Here is a 25776-nt window from a genome sequence, read left to right on the forward strand (position 1 = left end):
TTATCCATAACCGATGACTGTACCATTGGCCATGAATCTCCTGCACCCCACCTCAACTGGACAAACCTTGAGGTTCCAGCTTCGGATCTCTGCTGCTGCTTCAAGAGCAGCATAACGTGGGCACTTCTGCTCATGTGCCGTGTCCACAGAATATTTTCAGGAAGATTCGGACCAGGACACTAGGTCTGGTCTAAGGCTAGTCAATTCATGGGGAAAGTTGATGTTAGGCTGATGTTACAACCGACCAATATGTGCTTGGGTTGAGATACAGCTTTAGCAACCCTGGTAGGTTATTCAAATTTTATTCAACCATATGAATAACACGTCTACCCTTACTACCCTTACTTAAAATGTTCTGCTCAATTAAGGCAAGGAGAAACATTTGAACTAGCATTTATTATTATAAAATTAGTTGCTCAAGTCTACTTAAGTAAATACAATATGAAGAAGCATTTAATAATTGGTGATTATTGGTTATAATATTAGTAATTGGTTGGTTCGAAACATTGGAATTTATCATAACTGAGCAGAAAAACAGGATGTAATTAAACCAACCGGTAAAACAACGCCTTACACATTTAAAATATCTTATATAAAACAAGTCAACTTAACAAACAAAGAAAAAGTACTTAAGTTGTGAAAATTACCCCAATTTTTCAAGTGTAAATAAAAGTCCTTATACTGCATTAACAGTATATTACATAATAATGTAAAAAGTCATTTAGATACCTTATTTTTAGACTAATCACCTCAGAACATAGAAACATTTCCTCCCCTAAAACAGTAAAAGAAAACTACTGCCTTTGGAGTGTCTTTTACGCGTTATTAACGGTATTTGAGCCATTGGAGCTGTCTGTAACTGCTGTATTGTTGGCTTCAGACACATTGTACACATCTGCAAATATAGTTATAGGTGTATGTTAGTCATGTAACTTATTGTCTTTACATTCATTAATTTAGCAAATTTATCCAAATGAGAAATACAACAATATTAGGAATTATTCTTATTGAAAATATGTTAATAAATACTTAAAGGGGTCATATGATGCTTTTTTAAAGATAATTATTTTGTGTATTTGGTGTAACAGAATATGTTGACATGCTTAAAACTTGAAATCGCATCATATGACCCCTTTAATTTTAGATTTTATTTCATCTACTTACTCCTCCGTTGCATCCTTTGAAAGGCAGTCAGTCCAGATGTGGATGATGTTCCTGCACTGGTGCTCTGTAAGGAGATATCAGTCAAAATAAATCACATAGAGTCAATGTAAAATACATAGCAATGGTTAGAAGCTGAACAATAGTTAAAGAGCTCATATAAGTGTGCGCTGTTATAGAATGGCATTTACATTGGTATTGATGAAAGTAAGTTTCTGTAGCAACTGTTTTCCTGGTAGTGACTCACGAACCTGCAATCAAAGGTCTCTACTTAATATCAACAAATTTGAAAATCTCTCAAATGTCTGCTTATTGCACGGCTATGAGATACTTGATTCTGATTTGTAAGTCACGCCATACAGCGATCACACAAAACACACTTGGCAGTTATCTCAGTTATTGACTGTAATGAAAATGACTTCAGAGAACTTCAGTTGCCTATTAATATTACTGAAATGTTTTTGCAGTGTCCATATTGTTGCTAGGTCAATTGCACAGTAGTGGAATACTGTTTTAAGCTAAGCTAATATACAGGTCAAATTAAAAAATAATTTCAATTCAAATCAATATTTCCTGTTCATGTTTTTGGTGGGAAGCCGTGTAATAAGCAGGATAATGTACATTCACATAACAGTCACATGACAGTCCAAATAAACCCTGCCAGGCTGATATGGTGTTGTCAAATTTGTAATGTATGGTGGTTTAAAATAATGTTTATAATGCCAGATCTTTAGATTGAAAATCAAAGACTACAACGTTAAGTGGCTTTGCTTAAGCTTTTTGTAAATCAACAGAAGGAAACTCCTACCTTGCTGTCTAAAAGCGTTCCGAACACCAAGATAAAGAATCCCTATTAAAGGAAGTGTTACAAGGTATGATTCAAAGTGATTAAAGTTTAATTAGAAACATGGACATTTATAATAAATCAGTGTGCAGCATTAGGGAAATGCAAAAAATGGGTATACACAAAATTTAACCTTACTATAAATTTGATATTAATGAGAAAGAAAGTGATACCTGCAGTGAATTGAGGAGTGCAAACACCACATGAATGCCTAAATCTTGTGACACCATGGTTCCAATGCCAAATCCCCATGTTAGACCAAAGATAGGAGTTAAAATGGCCACACATCTGGCAATGACCACCAGGGCATGTTTCTCATCTGGTTGAGTTGCGGCACCAACTACTCTCCTCATAATCTTGTACAGAACCACAATCAAAACTACAAGGTTTATGGCTACAATAGTGAGAGCTGGAATCACAAATGCCAACAGGGCCTTTGATTCTAACCAGTTCAGCCAGCATGCATTTCTTTTGGAAATATAATTTTGAGGTCCAGCTGTTGATGCAACAGTGATGACCGCTATGAGCAAAGGTGCACCATAACTGACTATGAAGGCGATGACCATCATTTTGGCCCTTGACATTTGAGACAAGACCATGACTGTACGGTAAAAGAGCAACAGTGCCGACATTAACATCCAGAAGAAAAGAGCCAGGTAAAAAAAGTGCATGAAGAAAACCGCTGGACTGCAGCGACCCACTGAGGTTGGCTGTTCTTGTTCTGCGATTGCAGCTCCAATGATAAAACAGATGTTTGCGATCAGCAGGGACACGGCAATGTTGACTATGGAGACATGTCGCATGTAGGATGTGTCATTTCTTCTCACTGACTTCCATACGATAGTCTCAATAATCAGGCATATAATCAAGCTGGCCATCGAAATAGCTACACCAATGTAAGTTATATAGGCTAAGGCTATGTTTTTAATGGAAAACGGTGACATTAAGATTGAAAAAGAGGTTGTGTGGTTGCATTCACATGTAATCTTGCCAGTTTCATTCCCTTTACTTATATAGGGCTTTACTTCGCATCCAGTGGAATCCCAATTGCTGAGATTGAAGTTCCAAAAGACACACTGAGGATTTCCCAAAGACTGATTAGTAATGTCAAATGCAAAAGATATGTTGTTAAGAGTTTCATTAACCTTAACAACAACCACATCTCCATTGATGCGCACATCTGATTTCCTGCTGTCATTAGTACCTTGAGAAGGTAGTACTTTGTCAAGAGTTGTGAAGATTATGATGGTTATGGTAGTCTCTTGAGGAACCTGTGGTATCACAATCTCTGTAGCCGAGTTTGGCAGTGCTGATGTTATATTGAATGAGTTTTTAATTGTAGTTCTATTCAGTTGAATGGATGTTTCATTAATCGCAAACTCATCTGTGAGACGGTCACTTATATCCTCAATTGCGCTCAGAAGTTTAATGCTGGTGTCTTCTGTGTTGTTGCCTTTGTTCAGTTTGCTCCATGTATCACTGACATTACCTGATACAATAATGTCCACTGTGTTTAGGAAACTCTGGAAATGTAATATAAAATTATGTTTTATATTATGAAGTTTAGCCCATAAAATGTGGAAATAATTGATATATAAGATATTTGTATAATCTAATAAGACACTAACAAAAGATATAAGATATTATATCCTAATATAAAAAATATGATCTGCCACATTTTAATAAAATAAAATCCTGATGGTAACATATATAATATAATATAATAATATAATATAATATAATAATGACGAGAATGGCTATTGCACAACACAATTATGTAACTGAATCAACACAAGTTCTTATCTTAATTAGACATTATCTTCATTATCTAAATTCACTTCAATACAACAAGAATAAAATGTCTAAATATCACATAAAAGCTTAAATGTGAATATACATACCCCCATAACTGGATTATTGATGGAAGTAGCTTGTGACAAGTCGGCAATTTTAAAGAGTATGTCAACAATTGCTTGGACAGTAGCAGCAGACTGGGTTATATTAATATCATGCTTTGCTGTGGCAGAACTGAGGTCAGCCATAAACCCTGGAATCTCCTCCACACGCAAGGACTAAATTGCAAAGTACAAATATATAAATGATAGAAACCTTTAAAATGGCCAGATCATTGTAGATAATTACATGATTACCTGAAGTTTGTTTTTAAGGTTGTCGATAACTTCAAGTACACAGTTGTCCTCTAATGGTTTCCAATCACGTGATTCACATTTGTAAGTAAAGGTGCCTTTCAAACCTTTTCCACAGACTCCTGTCTTCACTTCATCTGTTTTTCCAACTCCAAGTTCTTCATTTCGACAGTCATAATCTGGAGAAGTATTTGATTGCAAGTCAGAAGGGAATTCATCTATTTCTCCACAATTTCTCTCCGAATATAACATCACATTACACTTTATAAATGTTGGGACTTGAAAGTACCCCTGCAAGCTACTTGTACAGTATGCAGAAACATCAGAAATAACTAGGGTCAAATGACTAAACAATATGACCAGTACATTCAACACCAGATAATCAGGTGTGATACGATCCAAAGAAAAGTCTGCTAGACCGTAAAAATCATGAAATTGTACAGTAAAAAAGTAAACAGTATAAAGCACTTTGATGCTGCAAAGAATGAGAAACTGAAGGCTCACTTTCTATGCTTGTCCTAACTGTGACGCTGCTATAGCTATAACTGAAATTCTGTAGTTGTGGCAGATCCTTGAGACGACATGTAAAGGTAAAGGTTTGATCTGAACAATTTCCCCTCGGAGTATCATAGTTTAATGTGATACTGTCAGATCCTGATTGTGTAAAAAGAGAAATGCATTTACATGAAAACATATTAATAACATGGATAATTTAATTGAAGGATTAAATAACAACTCATTAACTTATAAAACTGTACCAGTGATTTGTATGTACAACCTGAAATTTGTACTGTTCCACCCAGGACCCACTCAATATTGTAGCCAACATCAACAGAACATTTCAGTTGAAATCTGCTGCCATCACATGGAAAAACACGGTATTTATCACCCACGATAATACTGGGGCCTTGTTTAATAACAATGTTTTGCCACTGAATGTATGGTATTGTAGTCCTTTGTATGATGCATGAATATTGACCTGCATGTTAGGGAAAAACCAATAAACAAATTGATTATTAATATAATTATTTATATAATAGTTTGTGTATGAGTGGATGTTCATGACATTAATGCTTTGATTTTGATTGGTTAATTGTTTTCATAATTAAACTTAATGTTTATACAGCAGCAACATCTATGCCACAAATTGTATCCTAGTATACAATATTTAGTATAATCATATCCTATAGTATATCAGTGCAGTGCTAATATACTTAAATCAAACTATGGCACAGTTTTATAGCAGTCTACCTTTTAAAGGGGACATCGGATGCCCATTTTCCACAAGTTGGTATGATTATTTAGGGTCTTAATGAAATGTCTATAACATACTCTGGTTCAAATTCCTCAATGGTCGTATAAAACAACACCCTTTTTACCTTGTCAAAAACATGTCTGTTCACAGCAACCTGTTTCGGTGCATGTCACTTTAAATGATAATGAGCTACTGCTCAGTCCACCCCTCTCTTCCAATGTTTTTTTGTTTTTGTGTGTGTGTGTGTATTTGGTGGTGCATTACCATCAAAAACAAAACTACGTCCTCAGTGGCTCTGATGACGTCATACTACTCAGAAAATCAAAACAGCTTGATAATTGAGAACGTTTAGTTTTTTGGGGGATTAAAAAAAAAAGAGTGATTGGACTTTTACCAGGGTGGTTGTTTCCACATACTGCTAAGACACATTTACATGCAAATACCATGTAAAAGTGAATTTTGCATCCAATGTCCCATTTAAAACCAGACTCTAATAGCAATCAGGCACTTTGCCACAGGCAAAGACAAAATAAATCCATGTCACTCACCACTGTCAGTTTCACTAGCATTTTTCACAGTGAGAGTTCTGTTGTTGTTTGAAAGTAAGTATCTTGTGTTGTCTAGTGCAGGATCTTTGTTATCCACTGTCCATTTTATTTGTCCCTTTGCAAAGTCTGGCTGTCTACAGTTCAGGTCCACCTTTTGCAGAGGATATAACTGATCTGTTGTGAAAACGGTTTGATCTGTAAATAGAAACCATACAGCTCATATCACCCAACAACAAACAAAACCTAAACAATAAAATAATAAAATATGATGGAACTAAGAAATCTGAAGGGTTTTAGATTAGGCAGTGACTACTCTTACCACTTTGAGCAAAAGCATCTTCAGTTAAAATTATTCCTTGTGCCCTTAGAGAGTCAGAAACCTGTGTGTTTGCTGCTCCAAAATCAAGGCTGTTGAATGCTGCATTTATTGTGTAGTCTGCTATAACACTACCAGGCCTATGGAGCGAAACACAAACCACACCAATGTGAAGACATTATTTACATTGTATTTGAAAAAAGCAGTAAATAATGGGAACTTTGTGTGAAAAAAGTGAAAATTTAAATGGTAGATCATACCTGAAGCCAGAGACTTTTGTAGAACCAATATTGTAGCCGGTTAGCTTATTAGAATAACTTGCGTTAATCTGTAAAAAGCAAAAGCAACCAATGTATGCTTGAAAATGTTACAATAATAAAAACAAGTTATTGTGATATGACATCACTATGTTATGTGCGTATATGGATCAAGCCTCTCTTCTACAAGGCTTTGCAAAGAGGTTGATTTATTTGTCCCTTTGCAAAGTCTGGCTGTATACAGTTCAGGTCCACCTTTTGCAGAGGATATAACTGATCTGTTGTGAAAACGGTTTGATCTGTAAATAGAAACCATACAGCTCATATCACCCAACAACAAACAAAACCTAAACAATAAAATAATAAAATATGATGGAACTAAGAAATCTGAAGGGTTTTAGATTAGGCAGTGACTACTCTTACCACTTTGAGCAAAAGCATCTTCAGTTAAAATTATTCCTTGTGCCCTTAGAGAGTCAGAAACCTGTGTGTTTGCTGCTCCAAAATCAAGGCTGTTGAATGCTGCATTTATTGTGTAGTCTGCTATAACACTACCAGGCCTATGGAGCGAAACACAAACCACACCAATGTGAAGACATTATTTACATTGTATTTGAAAAAAGCAGTAAATAATGGGAACTTTGTGTGAAAAAAGTGAAAATTTAAATGGTAGATCATACCTGAAGCCAGAGACTTTTGTAGAACCAATATTGTAGCCGGTTAGCTTATTAGAATAACTTGCGTTAATCTGTAAAAAGCAAAAGCAACCAATGTATGCTTGAAAATGTTACAATAATAAAAACAAGTTATTGTGATATGACATCACTATGTTATGTGCGTATATGGATCAAGCCTCTCTTCTACAAGGCTTTGCAAAGAGGTTGATATTGAAGGATACTATATTTGAACTGCTTCTGACTGTTAAATGGATGTTACAGAAAAATAAATATATATATTTATATAAAAAAATAATTAAAAACAAAAACATGTATGTTTTGTCTTTTTCAAAGTTATGTTCAAGCTGTATTCAAAGTTGTATTTATAGTATTCACAAAAATCAGCTTTTTTTCCATTAAATTTGAAACACAGAATACTCACTGTTGACTGAATTCGTCCAGATAAATCTTTGTAATTGTCGCTATTAGGCTCTGCAAGACTTAAATCAAAAGTCTGAGCTATTTTTATTAGCATTCCAATGACTGTAAAACAAGTGTACATTTATGCACATTGTATCAACAGGCTTAAGCAACAATCATCAGTCCTTAAAACTATACTAATGCAAATTCAAATATATGGATAAGATCCAGTTAGAGAGGATGCATTAGATGAACACTGGTGCCCCCCAAGAAATTAACTCATCATAAGTCAATAAATTAACAAAAAAGATTTCCTGTTATTATTTTTCGACATGCATTGCATAATTTTTGTACCCCTACTAACACAAAATATCTTAATTCAGTCATATATTTTTGTGCAGTATTTAGATTTAGATTCACAGTATCTGTCAGTGCTGTTTTTGACACCGTTGAATAAAAACATATCAGTACAACAAAAATATGAATATTTTTTCCTTCATGAAATCAAAGAGTTAATAGCAAAGGGTTTATACAGATCTATAAATTTGTTTTTCAAACATGCAAAACAATTCATTAATTTGATGTATTTTATGTCTTGAATCTATTAATTTCCAGAATTTAAAAATGTAAAATCATCTGAGATGACTTGTGACAAAATATGAATGCATTGTCACTGACAAAAAATAGTTATGGTTTAGTTGCACACAGACTCTTATTTTGACACTGCACATCATTTTCCTTGTGCACATTTCTGGTTTAGTTCCTGTTTTGTGTTTGTTGCTACGGTTTCTACAATGTCCCATTCAGTTCACCTGTGTCTTGTTAAGTTAGCTTGTTTGTTTGTGTATTGAGGGGATAGGAGTCATGGGGTCTGTTCTTTGTACGTGGATTACTCAGTTAGCAGGATTTATTGTTGGTGATTTGACATGATCGTTTGTTCCAATCCTGTTGTTGAACAGGATTGTTCATCGAAGCTCATCCCGGAATTGCTGTCATAGCAACAGTTCCTTAAACTCAAACCTGCTCGGGAGCAGGATCATTTCATGTCAACAGGATTAGATGGTATCATTTTAAGTGAAGGTTATACTGAAAATCTGTCCCAGCCACTGCGACATTCTTACAAGTGTACCTTATTAAACCAGGAAAAATTATTTTAAAAGATAATCATTTTCAAATTGTTTTGTAAATAATTAAAATGTTTTGTAATCTATAATAATAGACATGGCCAATTTTACTCATTGAGAGACTTATGCATGAAGGAATAATTATTTCATAATTTTATTGCATTCAAATACACATTACGTACAGTTTGTCTGAGCTGTACATTAATTTGAATGCTGAGTTTTTATGCGGGTGGTTTTGATGTGTTGCAGGAGATGCAGGCCACTTCTCAAATCTCAAAATGCTTTCATGAAGCACAAACTGCAATCAATTTAAACACAGAAAGTTATGTCTTAAGATGGATCTTATGGGTTAATAAACTTTCATTAATGCTGTCACATATAACAAATCCGCTTCAAAATTAAATAAAGTACAATACTTTTGACATTGAAAAATGCAAATCCTGTACAAACACTAGAAATGGTAAAAAATAATTGGGAATTAAAAAAATAGGTTTCACATTTTATTTATCTATTAGATATTTTATGTCATTTTACTCGCTAGGCTGTGTCCTTGATCTTAATTATAGGATGTCATTACGTTGCTGTCTTGCCGCCAGCCAATCGCTATATTGCTGATCATGGTTGTGAGTACCGATATATCTGCCCTTTCCAATGAACATGTCATCACGCAGTAATCTCAGACAATTTAATCCAGATATTTTAATCAAATCCACTAACTTGTTTGAAGAACCAAATTAGCCAGAGATCAGTTATCAGGATGAAAAGATCTAGCATCTGTCAAATCATCTCAGATGTATTAAGCAATGTACAAAGAACAGACCCATGGTTTGCTTGGGTTGTCTCTATATTGTCTCTTTGTGGCAATACCATGAACTTCAGTGTGCACTGAATCAATGGGTTTTAGGAACAGTTCTTATAACTAATACCGGTACTAATCTTCAACATCTTCACATACAGTTGTTGTGCTGTATCTCAGATTTTGTTTTACTGGGTATACCTGTTGTTGTTGTGTTTATTCCTGTTGGAGGTGTTGATGGTGTTGTTATTGGTGGTGGTACTGTTTTAACTGAAGAAAACTGACATGACTTTGAAAAGAACTTTAAATTTGACATGAAAATTGACTGTATCCTTTTGAAAATTAGAAAAAGGGTGTTTAAAAAATCAGAAAAACATAATTATGCAAATAAATTAATCGCACCTATGCATGGATTATTGCTATTAATACTTTCATTCATCTTTGTAGCGTTATATCCTCCCCAACAAGAGCATGAATAGTTTCCATTGTAGATGGAACAGTTAGCATTCGGCCCACACACCAAGGATGAGTTGAGACATTCATGAATATCTGAAATAAAACAAATGATAAAAACATGGCTGCTTATAAGATTAAAATGTCCAATCTGACAGCATCAATAAAGCATGTCAGCTTTGAATCATGACAAACAGAAAATGACTGTTCAGAAATTCACCTTTAACAAAAGAAAAAAAAAATCTTATTACATTATTATTGAAGAGTAAACATATGTGAAGCTAGAACTCACTTGTCATGATCCCAGTTTTGTGTTTCCCCTGTCTTGTGTTTAAGGGCTTTTAAGTTGAAGTGTTTTGTATTGCTATTGTTTCTGTGGTTACTTCCCGTTAGGGCTGGGCGATATGGCAAAAAAATCAAATCTTGATTTTTTCACAACGTTTGACCGATTCTCGATTTTTAACTAGTCAACTTGAAAATTTAACTACAACATGATTCAAGTAACTTTTTCTTTATTAACCCTCTAGTTAAAGAAATTTCTATTTCAAGTGCACCACACTTGTCAACATGATGTAAGTGTTAAACAAATCACTTGTTAAATAACTTTGCAAAAAAAGATGCATGAACTACAACTACATCTTGTACAAACTTGTCTTATACATATTATATGTTCAGACATAATACAAGCAAAATACTTTAAAATCTCAAAAGTCAAGGTAATTCAAATTCAAAACGACTGAAGGTAAAACACCAGTAGACATTAACTATAAATGTTCTATAAAAACAATGAACAGCAGCTTTCAGGCTGTCAACAAGATGCAAACATGAACTTTCAGACATACAGTATTAGTTCTTTACAGGTTTTATTCAATTGCGCTGCTTTTCCATTGTTTTTTCTATGTAAACATGGACGCGTTTGACCGTTGCGCATGCATGAAACGGCATTCTAAAAACACGGCGCTCAAGTTAAAAGAAGTTCAACTCAACTCCCATCTTCCTGCATTTTTTCCTATTCCACTGCCCGCGTCGCATCTTTGCCAACACAAAAGCACATAGAGTGTAAATGGCATCTAGTGCTATATTCTACTTATGGTCCTTCACAGAGCGCGTCACACATGAGCGGTTAATCACGTGCACCGACATGCGTTGGATCATTCTTTACTCTTTACTGTTAACACTGGCATACTGTTATAGTGTCTAATTCTAACGTTTGGTAATATTTCTAGTTAAAATCGTGATTCCTCGATTTATAAAAAATCATGGCAAAACATTAAATTCGAATTAATCGATCAAATCGGAAAAATCGCCCAGCCCTACTTCCCGTTTGCCTTTGGTTCCACTGGTTCCTTGTTTGTTGCCCTAGTTACCCTTATTGGTTGCCATAGTAAATCATTAGCTCCCCTGCTTGGTATCCTTGTTACCTTGTGTATATATACCCCAGTGTTTGTCTTGTTCTTTGTCAGTTGTTGTCGCTCTGTAGATGCTCTTGCCTTAGTTCCCTAGTTTGCTCCAGCTCTGTTTCCTTGTGTACCTGTGTTTGTTTTATTTTATTTAGTTAATAAACCTTGTCTGCACCTGGATCCACTTTGTATCGCCATTGTCTAACCCAGCATTACACCACTTCAACAGGTGTTATGTGTTATGTATTTTCTATATCCTTACTGTTGCATGGGTTACCGGTGTTGACTGATTGATTCCTATTGATTCTAAACTGCCATTCGGCGGTGAAGCCACCGGAAGTGTTTGAGCGGCCATCTTACTATTCCTTACGTGCTGAGAGCATCATTGACTGACAGCCAAAACCTTGACCTAAAATCACCCCATTTGAAGTGTATCAGTCACACAGCACTAGATTTGAGTTTTTTTTTTAGATTATTCTCCTTCAGCGACGGCTATTGGATTCGTCACAGCGAATGTGTGTCATGCTTGGGCACCGCCCACTCTGAAGCAGCACTCATTGAGATGGAATGTCCTCATTGCGAGGATATGATTCTCGCCTCTCTGCGCTCGCGGAAAGCTTTCTTTTCAGAGAGCGACTCCGCCCCTCGCGACCTCCCGCTTTCTTCCTCCCAGCAGCCTGTGAGGAAAAAGCAGCAGTGCAGAGGAACTCGGCGCTCGGTGACGAGTGAGCCCACGCCGGCTGAGCCCCCGCATGCCTCACTCTCTTCGCTCAGAGATGTTTCTCCAGTCCACTTCTCCCTCCCAGACCAGTGTCCCTCAGCGGCTGCGGCTGCGGCTGCGAGTGATCTGGTCTCATTTGGAAATTCCCGACATTAAACAATTTAGGCTACTAATTACATGCTCAAGACGTTTGCATTGTAAGAATGTACAGTGAGACTTCAGATATAAAAACGCTGACTCGTTAGGTGTTTTCTCATTAAAATCGTACAATTTCCTATTAATTCAATAGAATGTATGAGAATACTTGGTAATGCCAATATGGAGGTGCAGTGGCCTCACTTTTATGACGTCATTAGCAATCCAGTTCTCTATTATAGAACAGTGGGGTGAACCAATGATTTAATGGGCCATTCATAAAGAGAGACATTTACTTAATTCCTGAATAAAACAGCAGTTTGAACAAATCGAATGAATGAATTAATTCATTATTGAATTAATGACATTTACTGCCACCTACCAGCAGTTTTAGTTTCTTATTTAGAGTACAATTTCATTAAAATAATTTTATATTAACATGTTAATTAAAAATCAGAAAATAAAAATAAAATATCCATATTAATAAAAAACTAATCAAAGGGACAGTTCACCCAAAAATTTAAAATGGAAAAAAAAGAAGAAGAAAAAAGAACATGGGGAAAAAAAAAACATTTCTTTCTGAAGCTACTTTTTGTAATATCTATTTCATCTATCCTTATGCTTTGTGTGTCTGAATATACAATAACAGGCATGTGAGCAAAACTTCCAAGTTATACAAATATCTGAATATAGAATGTACCTGTACATGTGTTATTGATGCTGATGGGGAGATTTGAGTTTGTTGCAGTGAATCCATCCAGACATGAGCAATTAAAACTTCCCATTTCATTTGTGCAGTTGGCATTTGGACCACATACAGATGGACTAAACAGACATTCATTTATATCTGGAAAGTAAATAACACATTTCATAGTAATATCTCAACATTTGGGGAGCGCTGTGCGATGGCAAGTCAGCTTTCGGCCACTGGTCGAAAGAGGAAGGCCAGCTTCACATCAACCGTTGCGCATGCATGAAACGGCATTCTAAAAACACGGCGCTCAAGTTAAAAGAAGTTCAACTCAACTCCCATCTTCCTGCATTTTTTCCTATTCCACTGCCCGCGTCGCATCTTTGTCAACACAAAAGTGCATTCAGTGTAAATGGCATCTAGTGATATATTGTACTTATGGTCCTTCACAGAGCGCGTCACACATGAGCGGTTAATCACGTGTGCCGACATGCGGTTGGATCATTCTTTACTCTTTACTGTTAACACTGGCATACTGTTATAGTGTCTAATTCTAATGTTTGGTAATATTTCTAGTTAAAATCGTGATTCCTCGATTTATAAAAAATCATGGCAAAACATTAAATTCGAATTAATCGATCAAATCGGAAAAATCGCCCAGCCCTACTTCCCGTTTGCCTTTGGTTCCACTGGTTCCTTGTTTGTTGCCCTAGTTACCCTTATTGGTTGCCATAGTAAATCATTAGCTCCCCTGCTTGGAATCCTTGTTACCTTGTGTATATATACCCCAGTGTTTGTCTTGTTCTTTGTCAGTTGTTGTCTCTCTGTAGATGCTCTTGCCTTAGTTCCCTAGTTTGCTCCAGCTCTGTTTCCTTGTGTACCTGTGTTTGTTTTATTTTATTTAGTTAATAAACCTTGTCTGCACCTGGATCCACTTTGTATCGCCATTGTCTAACCCAGCATTACACCACTTCAACAGGTGTTATGTGTTATGTATTTTCTATATCCTTACTGTTGCATGGGTTACCGGTGTTGACTGATTGATTCCTATTGATTCTAAACTGCCATTCGGCGGTGAAGCCACCGGAAGTGTTTGAGCGGCCATCTTACTATTCCTTACGTGCTGAGAGCATCATTGACTGACAGCCAAAACCTTGACCTAAAATCACCCCATTTGAAGTGTATCAGTCACACAGGACTAGATTTTATTTATTTTTTTAGATTATTCTCCTTCAGCGACGGCTACTGGATCTTTGCTCTACGAGAGCAAAAAAGCAAAAAAAGCACATTTTCGGCGTTGTTTCAAATGCTGCGCCATTACTGTCGCTCGTGCAGGGCCCCCCTGCACGCCGCTGACCGTCACAGCGAATGTGTGTCATGCTTGGGCACCGCCCACTCTGAAGCGGCACTCATTGAGATGGAATGTCCTCATTGCGAGGATATGATTCTCGCCTCTCTGCGCTCGCGGAAAGCTTTCTTTTCAGAGAGCGACTCCGCCCCTCGCGACCTCCCGCTTTCTTCCTCCCAGCAGCCTGTGAGGAAAAAGCAGCGGTGCAGAGGAACTCGGCGCTCGGTGACGAGTGAGCCCACGCCGGCTGAGCCCCCGCATGCCTCACTCTTTTCGCTCAGAGAGGTTTCTCCAGTCCACTTCTCCCTCCCAGACCAGTGTCCCTCAGCGGCTGCGGCTGCGAGTGATCTGGTCTCATTTGGAAATTCCCGACATTAAACAATTTAGGCTACTAATTACATGCTCAAGACGTTTGTGTTGTAAGAATGTACAGTGAGACTTCAGATATAAAAACGCTGACCCGTTAGGTTTTTTCTCATTAAAATCGTACAATTTCCTATTAATTCAATAGAATGTATGAGAATACTTGGTAATGCCAATATGGAGGTGCAGTGGCCTCACTTTTATGACGTCATTAGCAATCCAGTTCTCTATTATAGAACAGTGGGGTGAACCAATGATTTAATGGGCCATTCATAAAGAGAGACATTTACTTAATTCCTGAATAAAACAGCAGTTTGAACAAATTGAATGAATTAATTAATTCATTATTGAATTAATGACATTTACTGCCACCTTCCATATTAATAAAAAACTAATCAAAGGGACAGTTCACCCAAAAATTAAAAATGGAAAAAAAAGAAAAGAAAAAAGAACATGGGGAAAAAAAGAAACATTTCTTTCTGAAGCTACTTTTTGTAATATCTATTTCATCTATCCTTATGCTTTGTGTGTCTGAATATACAATAACAGGCATGTGAGCAAAACTTCCAAGTTATACAAATATCTGTGGCATTTGGACCACATACAGATGGACTAAACAGACATTCATTTATAGCTGGAAAGTAAATAACACATTTTATAGTAATATCTCAACATTAAAATAATGTTCTAATTACAAAAAAAAATGTAATTGGAAAAAAAGATGTTTTGATATCTGAAAAACATGATAAATTATTATCATGTTTTTATTATGCTATTAATAGTTTCATTCATCTTTGTAACGTTATATCCTTCCCAACACGAGCATGAATAGTTTCCATTGTAATTGGAACAGTTAGCATTCGGCCCACACACCAACGATGAGTTGAGACATTCATTAATATCTGAAATAAAACAAATGATGATGAAGATTAAAATGTTCAGTCTGACAGCATCAATAAAGTATACCAGCTTTGAATCATGTACAACAAATAGAAACTGACTGTTCAGAAATTCAGCTGTTGATTATATCAAAAAGAAAAAATCTAGGTTGGACCTGCAGTTGAAGGCTTCGCTGAACGCTTTACCGCTGCACAAAAGTCGTCCCAAGCAATACGACACTTCCTGCCAAAGCGCTCCAGCTCAACGGCTGCTTCTAGTCACCCCAAAAATGTGCCGACTCAGCACACCGCAAAGCCCGCACCACCAATTGCTCCCACGGCTCCTAAGCCCGAGCCTCGCCAGCACTCCCGCTCGGCCAGACGCCAGTTTCCTAAACGTCAGGGCCCCCGACCCAAGATAGTGTTGTACCCTGCAGTCATGCTGATCTGCGGGTCAGGAAGAGGAGGGGGCCAAATCTCACTGCAGCCAGACCACCCCCCAAAACGCCTCTGTTATGCCTCCAATCACCCCGTTCAGTTCCGGGTGCCGATGGCAGTGTTTGTGACCAAAAATACTGTTGTGAACATGGGGCCCGTTCTAATCGCGTCCACACAACCAACCGCTGTTATAGCGGGAAAAATAAAACACAAACATTTTCAAAAAGAGAGCAAATTTCCTCTTCCACTCATTGCGAGCGTCAGGTTCCCCCTAGGCAGCCCACTGCTCGAGCCAATCCAGCCCCTTGCCACGCGGGCCGAGGCCTGGCAGGCCATCCCCGGAGTGTCAAGCTGGGTCATGCGGATAATAAAACGAGGTTATACACTCCAATTCGCTCGAAGACCCCTGCATTTCAGAGGCGTGGTCTCCACCTCGATTCAGAGTGAGGATGCACACGTTGATGAATTTGCTGGCAAAAGGAGCCGTAGAAACGGTTCCCCCAGCCGAGAGCGAGTCAGGCTTCTACACCTGGCTGAAACCACGAGTTCCATCCTGCACCTGGCATCTGGGTATCATGGCATCATGCTTCGCGTCAAGGTAGACCGGGCCTGTGTATCAGCCCTGGCCCCTTGGAAAGATCCTCGTTGGATGGAACGGGGCGTGCCCCTGGGAATGGTCTGGAGAAGGAAGGTAGTCTCGACAGATGCCTCCAACACGGGTTGGGGAGCGCTGTGCGATGGCAAGCCAGCTTTCGGCCACTGGTCGAAAGAGGAAGGCCGGCTTCACATCAACTGCCTGGAAATGCTGGCAGTGTGTCTGGGCCTTCGAACCTTTCTGCCAGACCTAAGGGGACACCATGACTTAGTCCGCTCAGACAGTATGATGGTAGTGTCCTATATAAATCGCCAGGGCGGTCTCTCCTCGAAGCGCCGCTTCGCACGAGTGGAGCACCTCTTGGAATGGGCTCAGCTCAACTTGCGCTCGCTGAGAGCAGCACATATACCGGGCAGGTTGAACCAAGGAGCAGACATGCTGTCTCGGAGCAACGTCCCCTCGGAGGAGTGGACGCTCCACTCTCAAATGGTTCAGAAAATCTGGGACGCGTTGGCCCACAACTGGCCCAAACTCCTCCTTTACGCTTTTCCCCCGATCGCTCTGATCCCATAGGTGATCAGGTGAGTCAGGGAGCAGAGACGCAAGGTGCTGTTGGTGGCCCCACTCTGGAGGAATCAGCACTGGTTAGCTCCGCTGCCGAGCAGTTGGTTCGTTTTTTTATTCACTGCTGGAAGCTCCATCCGCAGACGGTTCAGAGGATCTGGGAGATCTTCGGCGAGGCCGAGGTGGACCTCTTCACCTCAGAAGACAACTCTCACTGCCAAATTAATTTCTCAAGGACCAGGGCCACGATTGGCCCAACCTCCTTCTTTATGCTTTCCCCCCGATCGCTCTGATCCCATAGGTGATCAGGTGAGTCAGGGAGCAGAGACGCAAGGTGCTGTTGGTGGCCCCACTCTGGAGGAATCAGCACTGGTTAGCTCCGCTGCCGAGCAATTGGTTCGTTTTTTTATTCACTGCACGAACCAATGACTGAAACCGAACTGCACAAACTCTGCACGATGACTGAAAGGCTTCAGTCATCGGAGAAAAAGGAGTTTTCCCCAAGCGTCTTAAACAGACGCAGTACAAGTGAAGTATCGATAGGGAATGAATTTTCATGCTTGTGAATGTTCACATTCAAGTTTCAATCTTTCTTATAAAGGGAGCATTACCAAGAGCTTGTTTCATAAACATTTCCCAAAACAAAACCTTTACAAATTTAACAAATGAGAACGAATGCCTAGGGTGTTAACAGCCATTTAGTTCTCAGCAGTTAATAAACATCTACTCGTTCCGTATCTCGGGGAACCGAGGTTACGTTAGTAACCAAGTACGTTCTCATTCACACACAAGTTTACGTTAAAAGCACACGCGTTACAAAAACAGTCGGTAATGTCTGTGAAGGTAAACAGCTGTGTGGCAGCAGCAATATACATTAAATAAATCAATAAATCCACTGCTCTCTTGTCTCCTTTGAGGCTGGGACTCTAAATAGTGTTCTGTGCTCGACTGTGCAGCCAAAGACAGAACAGTTAGCATGTTTTGCTCAAACTTTCGCCATGGCATTACTTTCACGTTTCCTTGGTTGGTAGATGCACTGGGGACCTGATTATAGCACTTAACCCTTTGACGCGTACGATCACACCGGTGTGATCAGTCTTGGCTGGTCCCTGATGCGTACAATCACACCGGTGTGATTAGAACTTTCAGTGCCTCACGTCATCAACTGCTGAATTTAAATCCGCTTTCGCGCTTTGCCTGGCGAGGAGCCAGATCGGACGCGCTGAGCGCTTGTCATATTATCACAAATATTCATTGTTTTCAACCATATATGGATGAATTTGCGTGTTGTAAATCCCACAGCTCAGATGCAGTGCAAACTAACACGGCGGCGCCCATCACCCGGTATAGATCAACTAACACGGTCGATATAAAAGTGTTTAAACTACCAAACAGATTTAATTGCACATATTTCAGAATCGGAATATCAGATATTTCATAATATAGTGAGCATGTTTGTGAATATTTTGAATAAAACAGGAAAAACGAAATAAAAGCGATCCATGTGTCACACAGATCTATTGTGGTTGCGTTGTGTCACATGACAAGCATGACATGTCGCCATGGAAACAATAAGGCGCTACATTTTAAAATAACGGTCGCCTAAAAAAAAACTCACGCTGGGGGCTCAGCTAGAATATTTTAAACTCACGTGTGAAAGGGTTAAAACCTGGAAAAGTCAGATTTTCATGATATGTCACCTTTAAATGTTCAGTCTGACAGCATCAATAAAGTATACCAGCTTTGAATCATGTACGACAAATAGAAACTGACTGTTAAGATATTTAAAAAAATAATTATTGAAGGTCAGAGTATGCATATGTAACAGTCCACTCAAGCAAGAATAGCTGTAACTCCCAACTGAGTTGGTGCAATGAGAGTTTGGACCACAGACCTCTAATTTCTCAACACATTCATCTACATCTTTATTACAGGAAGAGATGAAAAAAATTTTACTACATATATTTAAAAAATGTATAACAGGCATGAGCAAAACGTTGAAGTTTTTACAAATATCTGAATATAGAATGTACCTGTACATGTGTTATTGATGCTGATGGAGAGATTTGAGTTTGTAGCAGTGAATCCATCCAGACATGAGCAACTGTAACTTCCCATTTCATTTGTGCAGTGGGCATTTGGACCACATACAGATGGACTGAATTGACATTCATTTATATCTGGAAAGGAAATAACACATTTTAGAACAATACCTCAAAATTTAAATAATTTTCTAATTAGACGAAAAATTTACTTAGACAAAAAGATGTTGACACTTTTTAAAAAATGAAATGAAAAACATAATTATGTAAAAAAAAAAAAATTATCACACCTTTGCATGGGTTACTGCTATTAATAGTGTCATTCATCTTTGTAACGTTATATCCTTGCCAACAAGAGCACGAAAAGTTTCCATTGTAATTGGAACAATTTCACCTGTCTACGGATCAAGGACGATTCCAATTTTTTTATTTTTATTTAAATTTTTTTTATTTGGTTCAATAATAATTGAACCAACACTCATTTTTTTTTACTTTAACATGTAAATTTTTAGTTTTATAAACTAAAATATAGTTAGTTTTAGTAAATATTACTAAAATATTTATTATCTCTAACTTATTGGGAACTTATTCACTTATACCATTGTGTAACCACTAGATGGCTGTTTAGCTCTATATATAAACATATAAACATGGCTGTGTGTTCCCTAGTGGCTGGGAACGTTGGATTCCCACATAATTAGTTACTTGAATTTGGATATATATTTAGTCATCATTAAAGACGACTTTTTTTATCAAAGTTGATTTTTTTTTTTTATGTTGATTTGAGGTGTAAGTTTTTGCGTTAGTCAAATCTGGACACAAAGAAAGCATTTTTTTACTCATACTTGCTTCATATAATAGATTGATCAGTCACATGAAAGTAATCAGAATCAATTCCGAAATTTCAAAATATACAATAGAGTGTTAAATACCGTAAACAGAGACATGGTCCGAAAAACTGACAAATTCAGATTTATGTAGCTTTATTGGTATAGTAAAAAGGTTTTACAAAGTATAGCACTCTGATACTATAGTGCTGAGCATTGTCACATAACATTATTTTGACTGTAATGTTTAACGTCAGCTCAATGGTGTATACAGATTATATGATATATGAAATTTCAATGTAAAGCCAAACCAATCCAATAATGTTAACACCAACTCACAATTCAGTATGAACACATGGGAGTCTAGCCTAATGGTACACAACTTATAAAATATCATGTTTTAATTAAGTTGTTATATAATTTTTTATTTTTAATGTATGTGTACATTAAAAGTACCATTCTGGCAGAGAGAACGATCTTGAATTAAATGAAGATTAATGTTTTGGCATGTGATGTGTTTATTTAACCAATCAGATAAGAGTAAATGGAGAGTCAGCGAGAGCCTCATCTGATTGGCTACAAGAGGGTGGTGGACCCGCCCTCCCCCTCACGCTTGCAAAACTCAGTGAGTGAGAGAATCGTGCCAAAATTGTAAGTACATTGAAAAGAATGCTGTACATATCGGTTTATTTCGGTAACTTTTTGCCCCACATGCACAACAAGTCATTTAGACATTTGCAACAGTTTGTTTTTTTACACATGCAGATTGGTTCAGTCAATCCGTTTTGCAGTTCTTTAAAGGGGTCATATGATGTTGCTAAAAAGAACATTATTTTGTGTATTTGGTGTAATGAAATGTGTTTATGCGGTTTAAGGTTCAAAAAACACATTATTTTCATAATGTACATTATTGTTTCTCCTCTATGCCCCGCCTTTCTGAAACGCGTCAATTTTTACAAAGCTCATCGTTCTGAAAAGCAGGGGCGGATTTAGTGATTTGGGGGCCCCAGGCAAAATACAGGAATGGGGCCATATACAATTTCACACATTTACAACCTTGAGGTTCCTTTCACTGTTGCTCGCTGCTGCACGACCGTGTCCCATAGTTGTGTCTAATCTTTTAGATTTTTCATGTACATGTTATAAATAAAGGATTTATTTTATGTTGTAAATCCCTTGTTCACATTTAAACATAAATTTACATGCTTAAGGATTATTTCAACCAAACATGAAGTGTGGCTGTGTGGAAAGTGACATGGTCCTTCTTGGGTCTTTCACAAAAACGAGTGAGCGCCATTTAAAACTATTTAAATAGGCCCTTTATAATATGCAGTGTTGCTTAGTATTAAAATTATAGCTTCAGATGCATGATATTTGTAGGGCCCTTTTTTCCGTTTTAATTTTTCTGGATTCAGTTTTTTTTTTTTTTTCGTTTTAATTTTCTGGATGATTATATAAAATTTTAACAAAAAACATGTCTAATTAATTAAAATCATGAAACTTGTTTAATTTAACAGCAATTTGGGCCTATTAAAAGTTTAACAAAAATTACATTCTTAGGGCCCAAATTCTGTGCTTTCCATTTTAATTTTTCTGTATTCCATTTTAATGGTTTAATCAAAAACATATCTAATTAATTGAATTCATAAAAACAACTTAATGTATTAATTTGTATACAATAATAGGGCCCTATGAAATTTAAATTTTAATTACTTATTTTTTTAGAAATTCTGTGTTGTGTATTTTCATTTTTCTGGTAATCAAATGAAGGCAAAAACGTTAATCTATCTTTTATTCCAATGAAAATTAAACAAACCCTTTAATATTTGTACATTCAAAATGCTACACAACAGAAGTTTACTGTGTAACGAGCAATGTCACGGAATTCGTCAAATATTGAATGAATAAATCAAATGCAATTCAGTACACTTCAATCAAACCGCGATATGGACTAGTGTATGTGAATATTAAATGGCAAAAATACTATTTAGCTACTACAGACGACAACCGCGAGCATTGCGCGTGCTTCAATAGTAAACGAAACGCTGGTCTGCGCTGTTCATTCTGCCTTACAGTAAATTCCGTTTTTATGAATAGATTCCGGGATTCCGTCCATTTTCTACATCGCCCTACTTTTGCGAAGAAACACGTTCAACGCGGACGCACAGACGGTTGTCGTGCTAATGAACACCACAGCTACCACTTGTGCGTCCGCACTGAACGCGCATCTTGCATATAAAAAGCATTTTAGGGGGCCCTTGGCTTTTGGGGGCCCAAGGCAGTCGCCTACCTGTGACGGAAATGTTACGCCCCTTACCATACTGTGATGCCTTGTCCCTGAGCGACAAGACAAAATCTTTCAAACCCATTATAAACGAGGCATTTGTTGCATCCAGTGGGGACATAATTATGGATTATAATAACTTATACTGTCTTTTTACACATTGCGTTGCATCGCACTGCGTAAACATAAAACCATGTCTGCATGCAACAAGCGCTACTCTACATTGCTCAAAACTCGTGTTTCAATCATCAGTGGCAAATCCTTTAATTATGAAAACGTACTTACAGACTGTGAGTCAGAACAGCCGGCATTGTAGTCTACGTGAACATTTGTGCGGTGTTATGCAAATCTTCCCAAACAGTGATGTAGACATGTGGGGGCACGTTTGATCGAGGTGTTTTAGGAGGGCGTGGACCAGTCTTAACTTTTATAAAGAATATATCTTTGGGTTTGAGACTTTAGTCTTTGCAACTTTAGGGATCTTATCTATTCACGAACAGCTTGTAACACTCCAAAGAGAAAGGAAAACTTGAAATCGCATCATATGACCCCTTTAAAAATGGCACGTCATGCAGAAAAGGTTGCCGACCCCTGTTCTATAACAAACTACAAAATATTTTCTATAAAAACGTTAATGCCCTGGCAGTGGCAAATAGCTTCGGTTTTATATTTAATTTGATTACATTAATGTTATAAGTTGAAATTTCCAAGAAATATTTTAACTGCTACTATGTAAAAGGAATACTGCTGTAAAAAAATCACCTTATTTGTTTAAAGTGTTTGCAAACCAAATGCTATGGCACTTTTGTTCATATAGCAGTACTTTTAAATGAAAAAAGTGCACAATACACTACTTTTGAATTCATCATTGAATTTTGTGCATAACAATGTGATTAATCACAGAAAAACATGCAATTAATCACGATTAGTTTTAATCGTTGCCCAGCACTAATTATATCATATTATAATACATAATATAATAATATATTATATTATATTATTACAAAGAATTAAACTGGTTTTTTTTTGTTTTGTTTTTTTGTAGAATTTCTTGCTAACACAGCACTGTAAAAAAAATAACAATTTCTCAGGTAACCTAAAATGTGCGTTAGTTAGTTACATCAAGGGTCAAATCAAATATAACACACTTTTTTGTGTGTGCACTGTACAGGTCAGGTATAAAGAATGTTTTTGTCATCATTGTTTTTATGCTTCGTGTTACTGAATTTACAATAGCAGGCATGAGCAAAACGTTCAAGGTTTTACAAATATCTGAATATAGAATGTACCTGTACATGTGTTATTGATGCTGATGGGGAGACTTGAGTTTGTTGCAGTGAATCCATCCAGACATGAGCAATTATAACTTCCAATTTCATTTGTGCAGTTGGCATTTGGACCACATACAGATGGACTAAACAGACATTCATTTATAGCTGGAAAGTAAATAACACATTTTATAGTAATATCTCAACATTAAAATAATGTTCTAATTACAAAAAAAAATGTAATTGGAAAAAAAGATGTTTTGATATCTGAAAAACCATTTATATCTGGAAAGGAAATAACACATTTTAGAACAATACCTCAACATTTAAATAATTTTCTAATTAGAAGAAAAATGTAATTAGACAAAAAGATGTTGACACTTTTTAAAAAATGAAATGAAAAACTTAATTATGCAAATAAATGAATCACACCTATGCATGGGTTACTGATATTAATAGCTTCATTCATGTTTGTAATGTTATATCCTTTCAAACAAGAACACGAATAGTTTCCGTTGTAATTGGAACAGTTAGGATTCGGCCCACACACCAACGATGAGTTGAGACATTCATTAATATCTGAAATAAAACAAATAATAAAAACATGGCTGCTGATAAGATTAAAATGTCCAGTCTGAGAGCATCCATAAAGCATGCCAACTTTGAATCATGTAAGACAAATAGAAACTGACTGTTCGGATATTCAGCTGTCAATTATAACAAAAAGAAAAAAACAAACTTAAAATCGTATTATTGAAGGTCAGAGTATGCATATGTAATAGGACCATTGTTTTTGTACAAGATCTGATTTTGCTGATCGCTACAGTTTTGGATACGTTCACTTCAACAACATAATGTATTCCTCTGGATCTGAACATATGAAAACATAATGTGATTTTAATAATCACGTATGCAAGAGTAGGCCTTTACTCTTTAAATAAACAATAACAAGCCACTCTCTCCAAACAAATGGGCTATTATGTCAAATAACTGATCTTTATATTGTACAGATAACATTAAACTATTACTAGGACATTGTATTTAGACAACAAAACTGTGAATCAGACCTGCACTTCTTCGTCTTATATGATGCGCTGACCCATCTGTGAAGCTAAACTGGATTAATATAAAAAGAAAAATGTTTTAATTTCAAACTTAGCAATGTTTCTCATGTCTTCTCACACTAAAAGAATGTCACCAATTCCAAAAGTATTTATTTACATAAAAACATTTATGACATGACGCAATAGTGTTTTGGGTGTCAATGTTACTGTATATCTTATATGTAATAAAAGTCTTTTAAAAATTTGTAGATTAGATATAATTAAAAAAACACGGATTAACCCATCATCCAATTATTTTATGATTTTCAATGCTGTATGATCAAATTTACAAAACATCCTTTCCCTACCTGTAAATCCATGCTTATTCCTGAAAAATCCATTATTTCCACAACATACACATGGGTCAGCAGGATAGCCGTGATGATTCCTAATAGGTATTTTAATATTTTTCCTGCAACTGACAAATTATACATTTTCCTAAATTGTACTCATTGTTAGACAAACTGAATCAGTCTCATCAGCCCAATTTACCAAACCTTCAAACACATTTTCTGACATGAGCCACTGTCCCACAGTGAACCATAATTATAATGACAAACTACTTAAAAATTATTTAATAGTTGTGCCTCAACAAGTTGTTACATAATGACATTTTTGCCAATCATTAGCTAGTGATTCATTAAACAGGCAAAGCAATCAGAGCAAAACATTGGATTCTTTTGATGGTTACAAACTGCCAACAAAAAACGCAATAAAATATAATATCAAATATATTATTATATCGATTATGCTTAAAATATACTGCAGGATTTCTAACAAAAGTAGTTTTTGTACCTTCTCTGGCCATGTTTCGCATTCAAGGTAAATTACTTCAAATTCCCTTTAGCTTATTTCTTCAGAACTTGGATTTTCTTTTATTTATCCAGACATCGTGGATTTCTCTGTAAAACATAACATTTTGTCATATAATAAGTGTCAAACACAGGCATAATATATATACACAAATACATATATAAGATAAGCATTAACGCGTTAATTTAATTAATTAGTTCCCTTTCAGTCGGTCACTCCCGACGTCACGTCGGCTGACCGACGAAATTGGGATCTCGCTTAGAGAGACCAATCCACTTCGAGTGTAAACTAAACGAGCCAATGCACATTGGCATGCGATTATTGCATCC

General features: G+C 36.8%; 1 protein-coding gene across 1 annotated transcript; it reads right to left on the minus strand.

Annotated features, from left to right (window-relative positions):
- LOC107690046 (adhesion G-protein coupled receptor F1-like) lies at window positions 1-25442 on the minus strand. Its single transcript, XM_016488277.1, has 7 exons — window positions 25430-25442; window positions 4156-4331; window positions 3907-4077; window positions 2179-3528; window positions 1970-2011; window positions 1165-1228; window positions 1-98 (listed from the first exon to the last, which is right to left on the minus strand). Exons 1-7 carry the CDS (start codon window positions 25440-25442, stop codon window positions 1-3), a joined length of 1914 nt encoding a protein of 637 aa, XP_016343763.1.
- Window positions 25443-25776: the final 334 nt, after the last annotated feature.

The sequence above is a fragment of the Sinocyclocheilus anshuiensis genome, unplaced genomic scaffold, assembly GCF_001515605.1.
Source record: "Sinocyclocheilus anshuiensis isolate Anshui unplaced genomic scaffold, SAMN03320099.WGS_v1.1 scaffold1733, whole genome shotgun sequence".
Classification (NCBI taxonomy): domain Eukaryota; kingdom Metazoa; phylum Chordata; class Actinopteri; order Cypriniformes; family Cyprinidae; genus Sinocyclocheilus; species Sinocyclocheilus anshuiensis.

What these genes read in the sequence shown, in the direction of transcription:
- LOC107690046 (XM_016488277.1), bottom strand. An exon ending in TCAATAATCCAGTTATGGGG is followed by an intron (nt 3,529 to 3,906) that starts GTATGTATATTC and finishes TTACATTTCCAG; the next exon opens with AGTTTCCTAAACACAGTGGA. An exon ending in TCAAAGGATGCAACGGAGGA is followed by an intron (nt 99 to 1,164) that starts GTAAGTAGATGA and finishes CTGCTCTTGAAG; the next exon opens with CAGCAGCAGAGATCCGAAGC.